Here is a 21,333-nt window from a genome sequence, read left to right as displayed (position 1 = left end):
GAACAAGGGATGGGCAACAAATATACTCTTATCAACAATGTCTTCTCCTGAAAGCAATTATCAAGTCAATGATCCCAATCTTGCTCCTCAGCATGGCCCTTACTTTGTTTCATTCCTAACTGGGACAAAGTTGTCATTCAGCTCCTCAAACATTCTTGCTTCCTAAGCTACCAGTCACCTAAGGTGTTCCATGTAACTTATGGGTGGCACGGTGGCACAGTGATTAGCACTGCTGCCTCACAGCGCCAGAGACCTGGGTTCAATTCCCGCCTCAGGCGACTGACTGTGTGGAGTTTGCACGCTCTCCCTGTGTCTGCATGGGTTTGCTCCGGTTTCCTCCCACAGTCACAAAGATGTGCAGGTCAGGTGAATTGGCCGTGCTAAATTGCCCGTAGAGTTGGGTAAATATAGGGGTATGGGTGGGTTGCGCTTCAGTGGATCGGTGTGGACTTGTTGGGCCGAAGGGCCTGTTTCCACACTGTAAGTAATCTAATCTAATCTTCATCTGTGGTTTTTTTCATTAAATTTACTTATGAGATGAAAGGATTACTGGCAAGGCCAGCATTCGTTGCCCATTCCTAACTGCCCTTGAGAAAGTGGTGGTCAGCTGCTTTCTTGTACTGCTGCAGTCTACATGCTGTTGGTACTGTAAGCAGGGAGATCCAGGATATTGACCAAGCAAACTGGAACGTAGCTTCAAGTTAGGATGGTTTGAAATAGAGCTTCGAGATGGTAGGGTTTCCATGTATCTGCTGCCCCCAGAACTTCCAGATGATGAATGTTGAGGGTATGTAAGATGCTGTTGAATAAAGAATGACGAGTTGTTGGTTGCACAAGGACTGCATGGTCATCACCACTACCACTAATGTCATGGAAAAACACAACGACAACAGGTTGATTGGTGAGGACAAAGAAAGAAGGTTTTTTTCCCCTCTTGTTGGTTTTCTCATCACTTGCAGTAGGTCCCTTCTGGTAGGCATGTCCCTCAGGTCTCAGCAAACTTGGTCAGTTTTGGTGCCACCAAGCTACATTCGATTATGAATATTGAAGTTTCACCAACCAGGGTACGTTCTGTGCTCCTGCTATACTCAGTGCTTTTTCTTAGTGGTTTTCAATATGGAGGAGTATTGATTCACCAGCTCAAGGAGGGTGTTAAATAGTAAATCGTCAGGGGTATGTTTGGCCATGTTTGACCTAATGCCACAAGACTTCATGGGATTCAGGGTCAATGTGGAGGACTCCTTCTTGACTGTATGGTACTGTGATATTAAACCACATTTCCTCCAATCTTCAGTTCTGAAGAAGTGTCAGATTAGATTCAAAATGTTAACTCTTTCCACAGATGTTATCAGACCTGCTGAGTTTCTCTAGCACTTGCAATTTTTTAAACCTTCATTCACAATTAGAATTTCTCATTCATGACAAAATTTTTGTGAATCATTTTATCATTTCTGTATTTAGGGATGGGATTCCTTCAAATTATACACAATACCTGCCTTAATGTTTATTTATCCTATATATAAAACCCCAAAAGCATTTCTATATATAATCCCACCATTAAGGATGTTCGTCCTGCTAAATTCTGTTGCAAACCATATGTTTATATATCCTATATGATCTCAGGATGGGAGAATGACTGTCAATCCTAGGAATTAAGAATTAACCATATAATGTGGTTCTGGAGTTGGATGATTAGATTACTTATAATGTGGAAACAGGCCCTTTGGCCCAACAAGTCCACACCAACCCTCTGAAGAACAACCCACCCAGACCCATGCCCTTACATTTACCCCTTCACCTAACACTACGGGCAATTTAGCATGGCCAATTCACCTAACCTGCACATCTTTGGACTGTGGGTGGAAACCCACGCAGCCATGGGGAGAATGTGCAAACTTCTCACAGACAGTTGCCTGAGGTAGGAATTGAATCCGGGTCTCTGGCTCTGTGAGGCAGCAGTGCTAACCACTGAGCCACCGTGCTGTCCATGATGGTAAGTGTTACAGGTTCCCGTCCCTTAACTGGATCAATCAGAATTTGCTCACTTGCCAGCTTAGCTACATCCTCCTGCAATATCTAATATTCTTTCCTACAGGTTGTAGCATTATCACGAGTGACTGTTTAAGGGATATAAGGAATAAGAGCAGAAGTAGGTCATTTGGCCCTTTGAATCTGTTGTGTACTCATTAAAACAATGCCCATCTTTTATGGTTTCAACTCCACTTTCTTACTCTGTACCCCAAAACACTCCTGTAGTCTTAAAATTCCGTCTAAGGCCGCCTTAAATATATTTAATGACCCAATCTCCACCGTTCTCTAGAGTAGAGCATTCCAAAAACTAATGACCCTCAGCTCTACCTTAAGTGACAGATCCCTTTTTTTTGAAACAGTGCTCCCTAATTCTACATTCCTCAATGAGGAGAAACATGGACTGGGCACCTACTTCATTCAGTCTCCTCAGAATTGTATATATTTCAATAAGACCATCCTTGTAAACTCCAATGACTGTCAGCTAAACTTGCTCAATCTTTTCTCATATAGTAAATCCAAGTCACCAGTGAAGAGATGTAATCAGGAATCCACCTTTGAAAGCAAAGATTCTAGAGATTCAAGGATCCTTTAGAGCCATGCAGGTTTTGTGGAATAGAGACAGGTCACATGAGACAAGACCCAGATACCTTATAAAATGTATTTGCTGGTTGAAGACACCTTAATGAACTACAAGAATATTATGGCCAATGATCAGAGCCACTATCTGTGTATAGTTGCATTCATTAAATAATAACACTTGAATTGTAGGTGATGATTTTGACTATTTAAGAAATTTCTGTGGAACACAAGTACAAATTGGTTCCTGGGAAAGGAAATAACATTCTGGATTTTTTTTCTACCACCCAAGAAAGGTTTACTCAATACAGCAATTAATTCTAGTGGGTCAAGTGGGATTCCCTACTACTGTAAGCAGTGGGGGCTATGTCATTGAATACATTCAAGGCTGAGTTAGCCCAATATTTGATCTACAATAGAGTCATACATCACGGAAACAGACCCTTCCGTCCAAATCATCTGCGCTGACCACACATCTGAATCTGACGCCCCCAACCTAGGCTTGGTTATGTGCCCTAACACCACTAGGTATTATCCCTTTTAAGGGGAGGTGATGACTTAGTGGTATTATTACTGGCCTGTTAATCCAGAGACCCAGATAATGTTTTGGGGGATCCGGGTTCGAACCCCACCATGGCAGATGGTGAAATTTGAATTCAATAGAAAAAAAGTCTGGAATTAAAAGTCTAATGGTGACCTTGAGTTGACTGTCAGGAGAAACCCATCTAGTTCACTAATGCCCTTTAGGGAAGGAAATTATCATCCTCACCTGGTCTGGCTGACATGTGATTCCAAACCCATAGCAAAGTGGTTAACTCTTAACTGTCCTCTGGCAATAAATGCTGCCTAGCCAGCAACACCCTCATCCTTTGAATGAATGAATAAATAATGATTTTATAAACCTCTATAAGGTCATCTTCAGCCTCTGATGCTCCAGGGAAAAAAGCCCCAGCATATTCAGCCTTTCCCTAAAGCTTCCAGTCCCGGCAAGATCCTTGTAAATCTTTTTGTACCCTCTCAATAGAAGGATGACCAGAATTGTATCTAATATTCTAAAACTGGTCTCACCAATGTCCTGTACAGCCGCAACATGATGTCCCAACTCCTGTACTCAATGTTATGACCAATGAAGACAAGTGAACCAAATGCCTTCTTCACTACTGTGTCTACCTGTGACTCCACATATGGTAAGTTATCAGGGACAAGACAGGAAAGCGAGGTAAAAGCTGAAATCAGATCAGTCAACACAATGTTAGAATGGACATGAACTGGCCAATTACCTATTTTTGCTCCTATTTATGTTCTCGTAAGAGGGACTCTTTCCACTTCCAATTCCATTTGGATTTAGCACCTCTCCCCCCTTGATGGTTTACATCGTCCTTAGCAGGCTTTGCATGTAAATAATTCAGTTGGAAAATATGGCTGATTTGCTGGTGGTAGTAAGTAGATGAAAAAATGGGTGATTTGACACTGTGAAGTCAAAGCATTCAGGTGTGTGTAAGAACATGTCTGATATATATATATATATATATATATAAAGGAACACTTAGTCTTTGAGGATAGAATGATCACTGATAAAAAGTCACAATTTGGATGCCCTGATGAAGGCATGGTTAGTGAGCCAGGGCAGTAACAATTGGAGAATGACAATTGTCAACCACCTGATGAAAGAGCAGTGCTCTGAAAGCAAGTGCTTCCAATTAAATCTGTTGGATTATAACCTGGTGTTGTGTGACTTTTAACTTAGTTACTTCGGAGTTACCTCATACAAATAAAACAAACAACTACACATTATCTGAAACACAGTCACTAAAATGTCACCGAATTCAAAATGTTAACTCTGCTTTCTTCCCACAGATGCTGCCAGATCTAGTGAGTTTCTCCAGCAATTTCTTTTTTAGCTCACTCAAAACTAATTTTTCACTCTCAGAAGCAAAGTTATGGAAACCGAACTATAAATAGAAAATACACAGCAGGTCAGGTAGAGTCTGTGAAAAAAGAAATAGTGTGGACGCCTGGTTCTTTCTTTAAAGATTTTGTCTGGTTTGGCAAGCAATCCTAACATTTTTCATGCAACATCTTTCACTCTGTCTATTATGTTCATTCGCTCCTCCTAGTGGAGAATAACACCTGATAAGCGGAGCCGGAAAAGATCATTATGTCAACCACCCGATGAAGGAGCAGCGCTCCGAAAGCTAGTGCTTCTAATTAAACGTCTTGGACTATAAGCTGGTGTTGTATGATTTTTAACTTTGTACACTTCAGTCCAACACCGATATCTCCAAGTTATGTCAGTAGAGTTAATTTTTCTCTCCGTTTTGTTTGTGCTCTGCCGATTATTGGTAATTTCCATTGAGGAGAAATAACCGTAAAGGCTGATGGGGCGTTAGCTTTTATAAACTGAGGTTGCAGCAATTCTAACTTTTAATTAGATTTAAGCCAGTTCTGGAGATAGTGTGTACAGTTTTGGGCGCCACACCTTACACATGACATACTGGTCTTGGGAGAAATGTCTGAATGGCCAAGCCGTGTTGTTAATAGTGGTTTAAATGAAGGTACATCATCGGAATTTACAGCGATGAAATGCAGCACTGTAGTGTATTATTGCACAAGATCACGAGGAATCCTCCAGATTTTGAGGATTTGTATTCATGCATTTTCTGATGGATTTTAAGGGATGTCTACTTTCATAACTATTCATAAATGTTAATGAAGTTGAACTGTTGACAATACCTTTCCCGGAATCCATGCTGCTTCTTGGCATAGTTTCTGTAAATCAGTTTCCTTCCGGGTCTGTACTTTGCTTTTCAGAAAGACGCTGTACAAATAATGATGAATGTTTTAATCCAGACAGGTTGTTTTATTCTAATCGCTCGCGGACTGGAACAAAAGAATCACACCGGGGCTGAGCTTTTCACACACAAAGTGAAAGTCCCGGGGAATTCCGCAATTTCTCTCCGAATGACCGAGCCCCAAGATTTACTTCTGCTATCATTTCAGCTTTGCTCTATCGCGCCCTCTCTCGCCTTTCTCAATGTCTCACTCCTGCTCTCTTCACCATCCTTCGAACTCACGCCCCCTCTTCCTCCGCCTCTTTACTTCCATTTGCCATTTCCCCAACACTTTCACTTCCCGCTTTTCTCTCCTCCCTGCCCTGAGAGGCAGATTCTAACCAACCTGTTCTGAGATGTTATTCGACACCTCGGGGGCAGGTGGGACTCGAACTATACCCCCTTCTCCTCCACCCGTCACCTTCACCTCTCTTTTCCGACCCTTTCTCCTTCCACCCCTTTTATCATGCCCTCCTCTTCCCCGTCTTCTTCCCCTCAATTTCCCTCACCTCCCTTTTTATCCTTCTTTCAATCCCTCCCTCTTTAACCTCTCCCATGTCATTCAGCACCCCCTCGTCTATTCCTATCCCCTTCCTTCTCCATCCCCAATCCCTCACACTCCCTACCACGCCTCTCCACCCTACTTTCCTAAACCGCCCCTTTTCCTCTTCCATCTCTTTAATTCTTCCTTCCCAACCCAATTCTTCCTCTACATTTTCCCCTCTACCCTTCCCCTTGCTTCCCTCAAAATCCCTGGAATACAATTGCCATTTCAGTTCTGAGGAAGGGTCACCGGACCCGAAACATTAACTCTGATTTCTCTCCAAGATGCTGACAGCCCTGCTGAACTTTTCCAGCAATTTCTGTTTTTGTAGGTAAAACAATGACTGCAGATGCTGGAAACCAGATTCTGGATTAGTGGTGCTGGAAGAGCACAACAGTTCAGGCAGCATCCAAGGAGCTTTGAAATCGACGTTTCGGGCAAAAGCCCTTCATCAGGAATGGCTTGATGAAGGGCTTTTGCCCGAAACGTCGATTTCGAAGCTCCTTGGATGCTGCCTGAACTGTTGTGCTCTTCCAGCACCACTAATCCAGATTTCTGTTTTTGTTTCTAATTTACAGCATTCGCATTTTTTCGGTTTTTACTCAATTGATATTGTTGACAGTATTCCTACATATTTACAACCAACAGTAGTTGTACGTGTGGTCGTATTAAGATAATTAACAGCTATAAACTGAAATAGGTGAAGATCAAAGATGCTGACCTCTTAACTTCACAAATGTAAGGTGGTCTGGGTTGGGAGTGTATGGAGAGAATAAAGCTGTGATTTGAAAGGTTTCCAAAATGATGAGCAGGCAGGATTAGAAAGAACGGCATTGATCCCATTAGTATTAAAAAATAAGATTAAAAAATGAGCAAATGAAGTGACGTAAAAAAACACTTTCTCACACAAGAGTATTTAAAGTATGGAATGCACCGCCTGGGAATTTAGTGGAGTTCAGTTCAGGCATTTGAGATGGCATTGGGTGATTATTTGGATCGAAATAGTCTGCGGCGATATGTGGAAAAGGCAGGAGATTGACACTGGGTGCTAGAACCAGGACAGACACGACGGGCCGAAACGCCTCCTTCTGCGCCGTAACAGCTCCTTGATTCTGATGTAATCCCCCCACAAGCCAAGGAAACAGCAGCGAGGGCGGTGAATCTCCAGCAGCATGATGCTCTGATTTGATAACTCGGATGTCCGTCAAAGATAGGAGTCAGCTCCCGATCAGTGTTTGCTCCGTGGTTTTCGGATCCGCGGAGAAGCGTCGGGTGCAGCCTTCCGCCGGATTGCATATTTACGATTTCTGAGGGCGGTAGCGTCTCCAAGGTTGGTACTCATTCACTGAGAAAAGCAACATTACAAGAGTGCTGGGCTACTTAGTTTATCGTGATTCCCGGAGTCATTAAACATAGAATCAGAGGAAAAAAGCGCTTGTTACCCGTTGCCATTTTTAAAAACATATTTATCAATCAACAGGGTTGACTAGACGCTTCGCGCGTAACATTATGGATTAAATTGGCCAGAGTGCCAGAGATGTATCCGTATCATATTTGGATTGTTGTTTTCAAACCATCACGTTGCATTTTTAACCGTTTAGTTTTACTCGCTTCTTCATCCCCTCCCCCTAATCGCCGTGCAAGCTCTGCATTCAGCCCGCCCGTGGGAAAGCTGCATTTTTGGTTGCAATCGGACTGTTCTGACGCCTTCCCTCCAAAACCTCGGTTACTGAGGTTAAATTTAACGCCCACCCCGAGTGCGCGCCCGGAAATGGTGCAGAGTTTTATGCGCTGAACAGTTAATCACTCAGGTATTGTGGGTTTCGTAGCACTTAGCAATTCCTGCATGGTCTTCGAAAATAATAACTATTTCGTTAGTACATCGCTAATAACAATCCCAATATCACTTTGTCCTTGTTTACCTGATTGTGCCCAGCATGGCACAAGTGTAGAATCCTTGAGATCTTTTTAAATGAGTTAAAGGAGTTTTCTAATAGCAGCAACAGGTTACGCTGGCAGTTTCTATTCCACAGGTTTGGGCGATAGAATTGACAATTTCTTGGATCGTAGCTGAACCTGATGAAAATAAAATTCATGATTTTTGTCATTCATGCATCTAATTTTGCTACATATACAAAACTGGATTACTGGCATTTTTCTGAAGATGCTATTTAACCTACATTGTAAATGCATTAGAAAGAGAAACAAATAACATTTTATAATAAAACCAACATAGAAGCTTGGAAACGTGTGCAGTAATTCCAGTTTGAAAAGGATCAATGAGATAATTTGACAGCCCTGATCAGTCAGTGTAAGCAAGTGCAGTGATAAATGCAATTATTGGGAACTTAAAAAGTCAGTAGTAAACAAAAATTGTTTCAAGATAAATAAATGTGCTGTTTAGAGCTGTTAGTAATTTCATTAGATGCATTCCACTGTCTTAAGAATGATAAGTTCATTATGAGTTTAAATGCTTTGAAATATTGGAACATAGAAATAGGATTAGGTGATTCTACCTGTCAAGTGTGCTAGACCACTCAGTTAGATCATGGTTGATAATTGACCTCAATCCCACTTTCCTGTATTATTTCCATATCCCTTAATGTCATTCGCCTCCAGGTGTCTACTAATATCTGTCTCGAACATGCTGAATCCTTGAAAGTCCACAGACTCCGGGATAGAAATTCTTTCTCATCTCAGCCTTAAATGACCTACTCCTTATCCTGAAATGATGTCCTTAGTTTTAGATTCACCACCAAGGGAAAAAAATACATTCACTGTCACACCCTGTAGAACCTTTTTGCATTTCAATGAGGTCACTGCTCTTTGAAACTCTGTGGAATACAGGCCCAGTCTTTTCAACCTCTCCGCATTAAAATTATCTTGCCATTCCTAGAATTAATCTGGTGAAGCTTTGTGCACTCCCTTTAAGGTAGCTGTATCCTTCCTTAGATATGGAGATCAAAACTGTACATAACACTCCAGGTATGTCTTACTAAGGCCTGACATAATTGCAAGAAGACATCTTTACTTGTGTATACAAATCCTTTTCTAACAAAGGCCAGCATACCATTTGCTTTCCTCATTCCTTCCTGCATCTGCATGGTAGATTTTAGAGACTAATGAACAAAGACATCCAAATTCCTTTAGAGATCCACACTTTCCAAACTGTCACTCTTTAATATATTGTCTGACTTTATGATTTTCTTACTAAACTGAATCTATTCACACATATTTGATTACTACCTTCTTGCCCATTCACTTAACATGTTCAAGTCCTGTTCAAGTCTCCTTGCCAACTCTTCACAACTTTGAATGAAATGTTATGTGCACTTATATTGTCAAGCTATATAGAGAAAACAGTTGCATTGACAGAATGTCCAAAGTATTTAATGACTAATAATGTATATTTTCAGTACTTTGCATTGGACAGAAAAAAAATTGATTATTATTGTTTTACAGAAATAGCAATGCACAACACAATGTCTTTTGAAAGTGAAGACACTGAACAGACCATTACTTGTCTCAATATCAATGTCTATCACCCCCAGGCAACAGTATTTACCTCTCTGAATTATGCTGGCAAACAGAAATACCGAGTGGAGGAAATGGTAATGTTTGGCCGTGATTCCAAAGTGTGTCATTTTCCTCTAATGGACAAACGTGCCTCTCGAATGCAGTTTATTATTCAAGCTTTTCGACACAGTGAGAGCTCAGAACTCTGTTTTGAAATCAAAAATACAAGCTTGAAGAGTAAACTATCTGTCAATAATATAAGTCTGGATCACCTTAATAAGATTGATTTACCAAGGAAATGTATTTTGCGATTTGGGGAATATCAATTCTATCTGGAAAAAGATGACGGAGAAGATAGAGAACACTTTGAAATCTTCATCAAACTTTCCCTAGTTCCATTTTGTCAAGAGGTCAGTATGGAGACCCTAACACACCCTGTACCTGAAATTGGCGCTTTAAAGTTCATGGACGTTCCAGTTCCTCAATACCAATTTCAGACTGCAGTGGAGAGTGATGAAAATGAAATTAAATAAAGTAATGCCTTATGATTACTTGCTAATCAGCATGAATAGAAAATTTGAGCCTTTCTTTAAGTGCTGTCCAGATATACAGTGATTTATGGGCAGGGAGATGTAACCTGACAAGTATAGTGTTTACTTAGAGACGAATGATGAGACTGAATAAATGAACTCAATTATTGTCCATTCTGACCTATGCTGAATACGTTAGCAATCCTTGTCTATTTCTGAGCAAATCATTGCTGACATTGTTTATCTAGCACGGAAACTATTCCTTTTTGCTGGTTGAATTATTGTATTTACATTTTTATCCAATATTATGGAATGTATTAGCTTGATTTTGGGATCAGACTCAAATTAATCACCCCAAAATATTTTTGTGTGAATGGTTTGTTATTAGTGATTAATTAGTACAAGTTCTCACTCATTCTGTATCTGTTATTTGATTATGCAAGTCACGATTAAAGTTGCAACGCTTTTCAATAGGATAAACATAGCATGAGTTTTACTGCAACTTCCAGATTTACTTGTTAGCCATGTGTACACTATATAATTGGTAAACCTCCAGTATGTGCAACATTGGTAATTGTGGAAAACATTTGCACTGTAAAATAGAACAGTTAGAATCTTGAAATCTTATGAAATATAAATAAATTTATGTGCAACTTTATGAGATATTGCAACCCATTTACAAGTTATATTTCAAGGTAATGTTCTTATTTAGGTTCAATGTACCAACTTATTTTAACTATCTTTTGCATTAGATCAATTATCCCAAAAGCCAGCAAATAATGATCTAGTATAGGGATTTCTCTATTTTATGCATCCACTATACTATCAGATAAGGGACATTCTGACTCCTCGTTTTCCACCACCCTCCTCTCTCTCTCACTCCCTTTCACCCCAGAATCCCATCCTCCTTTCTTTCTCATACTCTTCCATGTTCTGCTTTTCCCATTATATGTGAATTTTCAATAAATACCATGATAACTACTTTATTTTCCAATAATCTGCTACTCTTTGTATCTATGCATTGTGCTATTTTATTGAACAAGAGCATTGACTACTCTTTCTCAATTTTATCCAGAGCTTCTGCTGCATTTTATAATACACTCTTTCTAACACTCCAATAGCTTCTTTCATCACAAATGTTACTCATTTTCTAATTTCTCTAACTTGTGTAAATTTCTTATAACTTGGAATATTCATCTAGCCATGCTCAATGTGTAGCCAACTTAGATGGTATGCAATAAAATATAATCCTTTAAACTGGATTTGCAATTGTATTCATTTGCTTTGTTCCTTTTTAAAATTTATTCATGAGATGCAGGCAAGATTGACATCCCTGAATTACTGTGCATCCCTGATTGCTCCAGCATCAATCATAAGTTGGTAATATACTTCCAAGTCAGAATACTACAAAAACTGTCAAAGTGCTGTGGTGCCAAGAGGGATTGTACATTGAAGTTGGTGAATGGAATGCTGATCAGATGTACTGCTTTGACCTGGATGATATGGAGCCTCTTGTGTGTTGTAGAATTATGCTTATTTAGCTAAGTGTAAAGTTTTCCATCCGACTCCTGGCTTCATAGGAAGTGGTAAGGCTTTGAGAAGTCAGGACGAGTTGGATGTCCGGTCCTTTAGCTTCTTTTACACCCACAGTATATAAATGACTGATCCAGTTAGAGTTGGTCACTGGGATATTGATAGCAAAGGATTTGATTTTGGAAATGCAATTGAGCATGGTGGCTCAGTGGTTAGTACTGCTGCCTCACAGCACAAGGGATCTGGGTTCGATTCCAGCTTTGGGTGATTGTCTGTGTGGAGTTTGCACATTCTCCCCATGTCTGTGCGAATTTCCTCCAGATGCTCTGGTTTCCTCCCACAATCCAACAATATGCAGGTTAGGTGAATTGGCCATGCTAAATTGCCCATTGTGGTCAGGGAGGTATAGGTGCAATAGTCAGGGAAAATGTACAGTAATAGGATAGGGGAATTCACCGGGGTTATACTTTGGAGGGTTGGTGTGGACTTTATTGGGCCAAATGGCCTGTTAGTACTGTACTGCTTACATTCTATGAAATCTATAAATAGCGTGGGACTTGCTCCAGTAAGCTTCTCGCTTACTGGAGCAAGTCCTTGTCAAAGATCAGCCCAAATCTAAATGTTGTCCAGACCTCGTGCCAGCACAGATGGCTTCATTGTTTCAGGAAATGCAGGAACTAAAATTAGTGCACTCATCAGTGAGAATTCCCATTTTCAGACCTTATAATCTAGGTTTGGTCATTGATGAAGAAGCTGAATACAGTGAGGTCTCCTACATTGTCACGAGGAACTATTGCACAATATTTTGGAGACTAAGTTAAGATTACAAGTCTCCATCAGGTGCAACAGTTCTCCAAAAAAAGAGTTTCCTTGTGATCCTCATTGACTTAAATTTTACTCAGTCTCATTGGTTCCTCAATCAAAAAACAGCTGTGACAGCCAGGAGAATGGATCTCATCTGTCAAATTCAATTGTTTTGTCTGTTTTAGACTAAGGCTGTAATAACGTTTAGAGCTGCATAATAAATCTAAACTAGTTGTGTATTAGCATTTTATTGGGGATTAAGTGTTGCTTGGTAACACTGTCAACAATCCTTTCCACCTTGTTGCTTTTAATTGAGGATAGACTGATTGGCTGCTAGGTGTCGTTGGAGGTGGCTAAGGTGGTGAGTAGAAGGGGCATTATGCCCAGGTCTTGGATCACAGCATCATGGAATCACACAGGTACAGAAGAGGCCATTTGGCCTATCATACCTATGTCGCCAAATTGACACTAAATTTAAACCCGTTTCACTTTCCAGCACTAGGGCCATAGCCTAGCCTTGAATGTTATGACATTTCAGGTGCTCATTCAAGTACTTTTCAAAGATTGTGAATTGATCCACCTGAACTACTCTCCCAGACCCCCATCAATAGTTGGGTGAAAAAGTTTTAATCTCTCCTCTAAACTTCCTGCTTTCATTTCAAAACTGCGCCCTTTTGTAGTGATCCTTCGATTAAGGAGAACAGTAGCTTTCTTTTCCACCCTGTCCATGCCCCTCATAAATATGTCATTCAGGGCCCCCTTCAATCTTCTCTGCTCCAAAGAAAACAACCTGGGTTTATTCAGCCTCCCTTCTCAGCCAAAGCCTTCTATCCCAGGCAACATCCTGGTGAATCTCCTCGGCACTCCCTCCAGTGCATCATATCCTTCCTGTAGTGCAGTGACCAGACTGGCACACTGTACTCTAGCTGTTGCCTACCCAAAATTCTGCCAGTTTCAAGATAACTTGCGTGCTTTAATAATATATTCTTCAACTAGTTCCTCCATCCTCCTTCTCCCGAGTGAAGACAGATGTGAAGTATTTGTTTAACGCTCTACCAATATCCTCTGACTTCACCAACAGATTTCCATCTGGGTCCTTAATATTCCATACTCTTTCTTTGGTTAGTCTCTTGATTACTTGTTGAAGATCTTGGGATTCTACCTAATCTTGCCTACCATTGTTTTTCATACCTTGTTTGCTCTCCTAATCACTTTCTTAAGCTCCCCCCTCACAAGATTTGTACTCCACCAGGGCCTCTAGATTTGCTCCCCCATACCTATTATATTTCTCTTTTCCTTTTTATCCAGTTCTGAATATTCGTAGACATCCAGCGTTCTCTAGGCTTGTTGTACATTTCTTTCACCCTAAAGGGTCCTGTCCAATTCCTTATTGAATATAGTTTACTGTCCTACAGTTTATTTGTTCTCAACTAGCTGTTCCCAATCTATTTTCCTCAGATCGTGCCATATTTTAATAAAATCTGTCTTCTCCCAATCCAAAACTTTTTTTTGGAGGCCGCCTTTTTCCTTTTCCTTAAAATGTATCATATTATAGTCCCTGTTACTGAAATGCTTCCCTTCTGCCACCTGGAATACTTGCCAAGTTTTGTTGCCCAACATTGGGTCTAGCACCGCACACCATCCGTTGTCGGACTATCTGTGTGTTGATATAAAAAGCTCTCCTAAACACATTTGAAGAAATTGGCTTCCTCTAAAACCTTTATACAATGCTTGTCCCAATTAACATGGGGGAAATTTGAAATGTCCTAATGTAATAACCCTGTTATTGTTTTTAAACCCTACGGTGAATTGTCTACACATCTGCTCCTCAATTTCCCACTGACTGTTTTGGGGCCTAGAATACACTCCCCTCAGTGTGACTTGCCCCCTTTTTATTGTGTTATATCCAAGCTGAACCCGTAAAGCCTCAACTGATAACTCTTCCAGTGATTATCTATCCTCTCTTGCCCTGTTAGGAAATCCAATACTCTGGAATATTGAGTTGGTAACCCTGCCCCCTCTCTGAATCATGTCTCTGTGATGACAACAATGTCACAATTCCACGTGTCAATCCATGCCCTTAACTAAACTGTCAAGCTTATAATGCTGCTAGCATTAAAGTAGACACCATCCAGTCTCAATTGGATGGAGATGGAAATGTGTTGCTGGAAAAGCGCAGCAGATCAGGCAGCATCTAGGGAACAGGAGAATCGACGTTTCGGGCATTAGCCCTTCTTCAGGAATGAGGAAAGTTGGTCCAGCAGGCTAAGATAAAAGATAGGGAGGAGGGACTTGGGGGAGGGGCGTCGGAAATGTGATAGGTGGAAAGAGGTCAAGGTGAGGGTGATAGGTCAGACTGGGGTGGGGGCGGAGAGGTCGGGAAGAAGATTGCAGGTTAGGAAGGCGGTGCTGAATTTGATGGATTTGACTGAGACAGGCTGGGGGGAGGGGAAATGAGGAAACTGGTGAAATCAGAGTTCATCCCTTGTGGTTGGAGGGTTCCTAGCCGGAAGATGAGGCGTTCTTCCTCCAACCGTCGTTTTGCTGTGGTCTGACGATGGAGGAGTCCAAAGACCTGCATATCCTTGGTGGAGTGGGAGGGGGAATTGAAATGTTGAGCTACAGGGTGGTTGGGTTGGTTGGTCCGGGTGTCCCAGAGGTGTTCCCTGAAACGCTCCGCAAGTAGGCGGCCCGTCTCCCCAATATAGAGGAGGCCACATCGGGTGCAAAGGATGCAATAGATGATATGTGTGGAGGTACAGGTGAATCTGTGGCGGATATGGAAGTTTCCTTTGGGGCCTTGGAGGGAGGTGAGGGGGGAGGTGTGGGCACAAGTCTTGCACCTCCTGCGGTTGCAGGGGAAGGTGCCGGGAGTGGAGGTTGGGTTGGTGGGGGGTGTGGATCTGACGAGGGAGTCACGGAGGGAGTGGTCTTTATGGAATGCTGATAGGGGAGGGGAGGGAAATATATCCTTGGTGGTGGGGTCCGTTTGGAGGTGGCGGAAATGGCGGCGGATGATGCGCTGTACATGGAGATTGGTGGGGTGGTAGGTGAGGACCAGTGGGGTTCTGTCCTGGTGGCGGTTGGAGGGGTTTACGGAATGCTGATAGGGGAGGGGAGGGAAATATATCCTTGATGGTGGGGTCCGTTTGGAGGTGGCGGAAATGGCGGCGGATGATGCGCTGTACATGGAGGTTAGTGGGGTGGTAGGTGAGGACCAGTGGGGTTCTGTCCTGGTGGCGGTTGGAGGGGTTTACGGAATGCTGATAGGGGAGGGGTTTACGGAATGCTGATCGTCAGACCACAGCAAAACGACGGTTGGAGGAAGAACGCCTCATCTTCCGGCTAGGAACCCTCCAACCACAAGGGATGAACTCTGATTTCACCAGTTTCCTCATTTCCCCTCCCCCCAGCCTGTCTCAGTCAAATCCATCAAATTCAGCACCGCCTTCCTAACCTGCAATCTTCTTCCCGACCTCTCCGCCCCCACCCCAGTCTGACCTATCACCCTCACCTTGACCTCTTTCCACCTATCACATTTCCGACGCCCCTCCCCCAAGTCCCTCCTCCCTATCTTTTATCTTAGCCTGCTGGACCAACTTTCCTCATTCCTGAAGAAGGGCTAATGCCCGAAACGTCGATTCTCCTGTTCCCTAGATGCTGCCTGACCTGCTGCGCTTTTCCAGCAACACATTTCCATCTCTGATCTCCAGCATCTGCAGACCTCACTTTCTCCTCAATTGGATGGAGGCAGTGCAGAAAATAGTGCCATAATCTGATCAGCTACATAAGAGTGAGTGTTTTTCCGGTTTCAACTACAAGCTGTGCTTTAAGCCAGCTCCCACCACTAGCCCCCAACCCCGCCACTTTCATTCTGCCTTGCTAAATGTTCTCCAGTCATATCACTCCTCACACTCAGTCAATGTTCAGCAGTATCAGCCTTCACTTTCTATGCACTTCATCACTTCCCTATTTATTATCCACTATTCACACATCCCAATCTTTATGTATCCTTTGCAACAACATCTCACTTATCACTTAAATGGAGGATAGTGGGCTAGTGTAGGTTAGGTGGGCTTGGATCGGCGCAACATCGAGGGCCAAAGGGCCTGTTCTGTGCTGTATTTTTCTATGTTCTATGTTCTCTCAAAAGTCTTTTATTTTTCACTGCTTGCAGGAGAATGGAGTTAAAAATACAAAGAAGTATGACAGGACCAGAGCTGAGCTGCTACAAATAGTACAGTTCATAGATGGTGGGTGCCTGGGATAACTGGGACTACTTTATCTTTCTCAGTTGGCAAATGAGACAGGAAGTTCTTAGAATTATCCATCCATTTGATATGGCAAATGGGTAACTATTTCCTTATTGTCTTTTTAGTTTACCTTTTTATAAATTTCACCTGAACAGATTTTCACTGTATTACTGGCTCTTATCCCTATAAACTTACGACATTTTGTAGATGGGTATGTAATCAGTTTGATAAGGCTTCATGAACTGCAAACATCAAGTCATTTTATTATCATCAAATTCATTTGACATGGTATGCTAACTATCCTAATAAAAGGATAGGAAAAGGTTTTAAGTCATATAGAATAGTTTAGACAGAAATTATGACATATAGAGTTTAATGGTGTATAAACTATCCAAAATTATATTTGTGGATAAATGCATGAGATTTAAAAAATGACAACTTGTGCTCAAAAACACCATTAACAATTTTGTGAGATGACTGCTTTTCTTACACCTGTAAGTATGAACCCAGTTTCTTAAACCAGGATTCACAATTGGTATTCAGCATCATTTATAGAACTTGAACAGTAATTTGAACACCTCTACCAGAAACTTAGCCAATTTTCACGTGGACAGAAAATCTATGCTGCAGGTAATGTTTGTAGAATAGTTTGAATCTTTAATTTGAGTAATAGAAATAAAATGCTTGAATGATAGTTTGTAATAATGCAATTTATTGACTTGGTACGTGTATCTTTTGTCTGAGGTAAGTGACATCAAAGGTTTGCTGCACTTCATTCCAATGTTGACTAATAATTAGCTTGAACACAACCAAAAAAACAGCAGCAAGTGTGCTGATATCAGCATACCAAAAGACTCAGAGATAATGTGGAAATGATCCAAGATCGAGCCCAATTCTGTAATTGTCAGTAAATATAGCACATGAGCTTGGAAAGGAGGAGCTTAAATGTTTGCAACATGACACTTGAGCTCAATTTGGCTTATAAAGCGGTACCAAGAAGAAATATGCAAAAGGGAGTGTTGCACAACACTAAGAAAAATTGAGAAGTTGTAAAAATGCTACAAATCTGAGGAATCTAATTTCTTTAGCAGCAAGAAATCATTAATTGACATTATCCTAATTCCCCCAGGGAAACTTAACTTTAAAATATTCATTTGCTAAATAAAACTATAAGGAAGATTCTGTGTATTTCTTGCAGTAACAATGCATGAAATAGAAATCTGAAGATGCCCTATGGCAAGATTTGTGGCAGAATTACATGAGAAATTCAGCGAGGTCTATCTTGATGTCAGGAGCAATCCAGTACATGGTCATGCATTGTGAGTTTCCACTGCAAGATGTCAATAAAAGGGGATTATGGCTTGTTAAGTGCCTTATTAATAGCACAACTTGCTTTCTTAATATTAAGCTTTCTACCATACCGAATAAGCTAGACATTGAAAATTTGCACCATGGAAGTCAGAGTGAATACCTGGTGACTTCAGCTTACTGCTGGGTGCAACAAGAGTCCAAGTTGCTCAGCACCAGGCAGCATCCATGGATAACTGCTGTATGTATTCCTTGTTCATGGACATTGACATCTGATATTTATCAACCCGTCATGATTCCTAACCTGTCGCAGGACACTTAGGAAGCTCAGATCTGCATTTCAGGGTGCACCAGCAACTAATATTGAAAGGTTGCTGTAAGAGCCTCTGCACAGACACAGATTTGATCAGGCTGCATCTCAGGGCTGCTTGTCTGTTCTCTTAGTGCTCGCTCACTGACAGCCAACCTGCATGCTTGCAGCATCCACACTTTGCCTTCCCTGTCAACACTTCAACCAGAACCAAACACTACCTGTGCTTTTGTGTTGGTGTTCACTTCAGCCCAGACTAACAGGCTGCTTGTTATGTTTATCAGGAAGGATCTGTCCAGACGACATGAGAGCCTAATACCTAAAGCATGTGTCAGCTGTATGTGCAACAAACTCAGTGTGTACTCATCGAACAAAATAGACATGTTGGAAAATATGTGGGGCCATGCCAGCAGTCTTGCCAAAGGGTGTGGGAGTCACTGTCTGGGCGTCCAAATATTGTCAATCACAGACGCAATCTCCACACATTCCATAGGTCTGGCTATAGTAAGCTATCCACAAGGAATGGTCACAGTCATGGAATATATTCAACCATACTGCCGGGAGTGGGCAATGGTCAGTTCTCTAGGGCCATCCAAGAAGTCTGAGGAATCATGGTTGTTCCAGTGGGAAGCAGCAAGTAGAGCAATCAGGGAGGGATCTGGTCAGTCATGTCGAAGTTGGACTGAGGTCTGCTATGAATACAGTCCTGGGAAAGTCCGTGTGTTGTCTGTTGAGCAGTTTGAGAGTGAAGCCTGTAGAGGGCAGCATGGGGGGGCAGGGGGTTGGGTGGCAGTGGAGATGATTTCTGACAAAAGGGGATGGGAAAGTCAAGGCTGGGGGAGGGAAGCAGCGGTATTTGTAGAGGGTAGGTTCCAAGATAGTGATGGGAGGTCTGGGGGTTGCGCAGGATGTACGGAAGGCTCACTGGGAATAGCATTGATGGGCATGGTAGGCTGCAGGGGGTGGGGGTTGTTGGTCTTACCAACCACCATGGCCTCCACATGGGGCATGTAGAGGAGCAGGGTGGGCATCATTCAGGTGTCAGCGTTTACGAGGCAGGGAAGATAGTTGGAGGCAATCTGGTGGGTTGAAACATTGGGGAACACGGGTGCTGGGCAAAATGGTCTTTTGGGATAATGTGAAATAAAGAGAGACATAAGGACTGTCTTTGTGTGTGTGGTGGGGGAGCATGAGGTGGTGGCATCTGATGCCCAGGTGGAACCCAAAACTGATAGTGTCAGAGGTAAGCTGCGTTCTTTCCATCACTTCCTGTTCTACAGATGAAAATGGCTAGGACAACTCCCAGGTCAGTGCCAATTTGTTGGACATGGGATCCCTGTCTGCTGGATGCTTAAACATTAAAGGGGCAAATACATGTGGAGTATCAGGTCAACAGGAGAGTGAGGAAGGCATTTGGGTATGCTTACCTTTATTGGTCAGTCCACTGAGTATGAGTTGGGAAGTTATGTTGCGGCTGTACAGGACAATATTTAGGCCTCTTGTGGAAAACTGCGTGCAATTCTGGTCTCCCTGCTACAGAAATGATGTTGTGAAACTTGAAAGGGTTCAGAAAAGATTTACAAGCATGTTGCCAGGGTTGGAGGATTTGAACTATTGGGAGAGGCCAAATAGACTGGGGCTATTTTCTCTGGAATTCCAGAGGCTGAGGAGTGACCTTATAGAGATTTATAAAATCATGAGGGGCATGGATAAGATGAATAGACAAGATCTTTTCCATAGGGTGGAGGAGTCCAAGTGGTGCAAGTGACATATTAGTGAATGACCAATATGTTACATCAAAACGGGAGAGTCTGCTGCACTCAGACCTGCTTCCCATTCTAGGCCCACATCAAACATTCAACTTCTCATTGAATTCAGGAGAGTCCAACTTCTAATTTACCCAACACACTTAAAAGTTTCACCAGTGATGGGATGGTTTGATGACCATTTACCTCCTTTTACATCATTACTTCTAAAGACTGCGTCATTGAGTTATAGAGCATGGAAACAGACCCTTTGATCCAACTAGTCCTGATAAAGGAGCAGTGCTCCGAAAGCTAGTGCTTCCAAATAAACCTGTTGTGTGATTTTTAACTTCAATCCTGGCAACATCTTTGCGAATCTTTTCTGAATTCTTTCAAGGTTCACAACATCCTTCCTAAAGCAGGGATATCAGAATTGAACAAAGAATCCCAAAGGTGGCCTAACCACTGACCTGTACAGCCTCAATATGATCTCCCAACTCATACACTTAATGCAGTGACCAATAAAGGCAAGCATACCAAACACTCTTCACTATGCTGTCTACCTGTGACTTCACTTTCAAGGAACTATGAACCTGCACTCCAAGGTCTCTCTGTTCAGCAACATTCTCCAGGACGTTACCATTAAGTGTATAAGTCCTGACCTGATTTGCTTTCCCAAAATGCAGCACCTCACATTTATCTAAATTAAACTCTATCTGCCACCCATTAGCTCATCTGATCAAGCTGTGAAAATTCAACTGAGAAACTTTTAAAGCCTTAGCTTTCCCATTCCTCTACCTTACAAACCACATGTATGTTGGTACAGGTTTTCCTGTTTAAGAGTGAATAACCCTGTTTTATGATCATGTATAATAACTTCAGTGATTTTTCTAAAGGAACTAAAACTGCTGCACCTGGGTCTAACGTAAAGAAAGTCTTGTTTCTCTTTACTACGATATCAGCACTCCAGTAGGTTTCAGTTGGTTCCTTTGTTTCACAAAGGAAAGGCACCCGTACATTATTGGTGCTTTCTATTTTATGGTTCTTGCCATCATTTGAGCTTCTCTGGACTTATTCTGTACAATCTTCTTGTGTTGACACAAAAGTTGGAAATGACCTTGCAAAAGTGCTATTGGAGCTCTGGCAGGGCAGATTTTGCACTTACATTTTTTTCTGCCGCACCCATAACATTTTGCTGGGGTGGGTGATGTATCCTCTTCCTGTCTTCCATTTTGCAAAGACCGTCTCCGCTTTTAAATAAACATATTACATTGAATTTGTCATTTTTGGGATACGATTCTCCCTATAACCCTGAATCACCAATTGATTTTACTCCTGATTTTAAGATTGAA

At 41.9% G+C, this 21,333-nt stretch overlaps 2 protein-coding genes across 3 annotated transcripts in view; one reads left to right on the top strand and one right to left on the bottom strand.

Moving 5' to 3' along the window:
- The window catches only part of alpk1 (alpha kinase 1), a 146,747-nt gene extending 141,148 nt beyond the window's left edge, over nucleotides 1-5,599 (bottom strand). For both annotated transcript variants that reach the window (XM_087982444.1, XM_087982402.1), the window contains exon 1: nucleotides 5,341-5,599. The gene's annotated coding sequence lies outside the window, so the exon portion shown is untranslated. The remainder of the gene's footprint in view (nucleotides 1-5,340) is intronic.
- Nucleotides 5,600-7,199: 1,600 nt separating this feature from the next.
- tifa (TRAF interacting protein with forkhead associated domain) lies at nucleotides 7,200-11,290 on the top strand. Its single transcript, XM_043697613.2, has 2 exons — nucleotides 7,200-7,312; nucleotides 9,445-11,290. The coding sequence occupies exon 2, from the start codon at nucleotides 9,453-9,455 to the stop codon at nucleotides 10,029-10,031; it is 579 nt and encodes a 192-aa protein (XP_043553548.1). The 5' UTR covers nucleotides 7,200-7,312; nucleotides 9,445-9,452; the 3' UTR covers nucleotides 10,032-11,290.
- Nucleotides 11,291-21,333: the final 10,043 nt, after the last annotated feature.

Source organism: Chiloscyllium plagiosum, unplaced genomic scaffold (assembly GCF_037043375.1).
Source record: "Chiloscyllium plagiosum isolate Xiang-an unplaced genomic scaffold, Cpla_swu_hap1 HiC_scaffold_1, whole genome shotgun sequence".
In the NCBI taxonomy this organism is placed as follows: domain Eukaryota; kingdom Metazoa; phylum Chordata; class Chondrichthyes; order Orectolobiformes; family Hemiscylliidae; genus Chiloscyllium; species Chiloscyllium plagiosum.
This window is presented reverse-complemented; position numbering and strand designations above follow the sequence as displayed.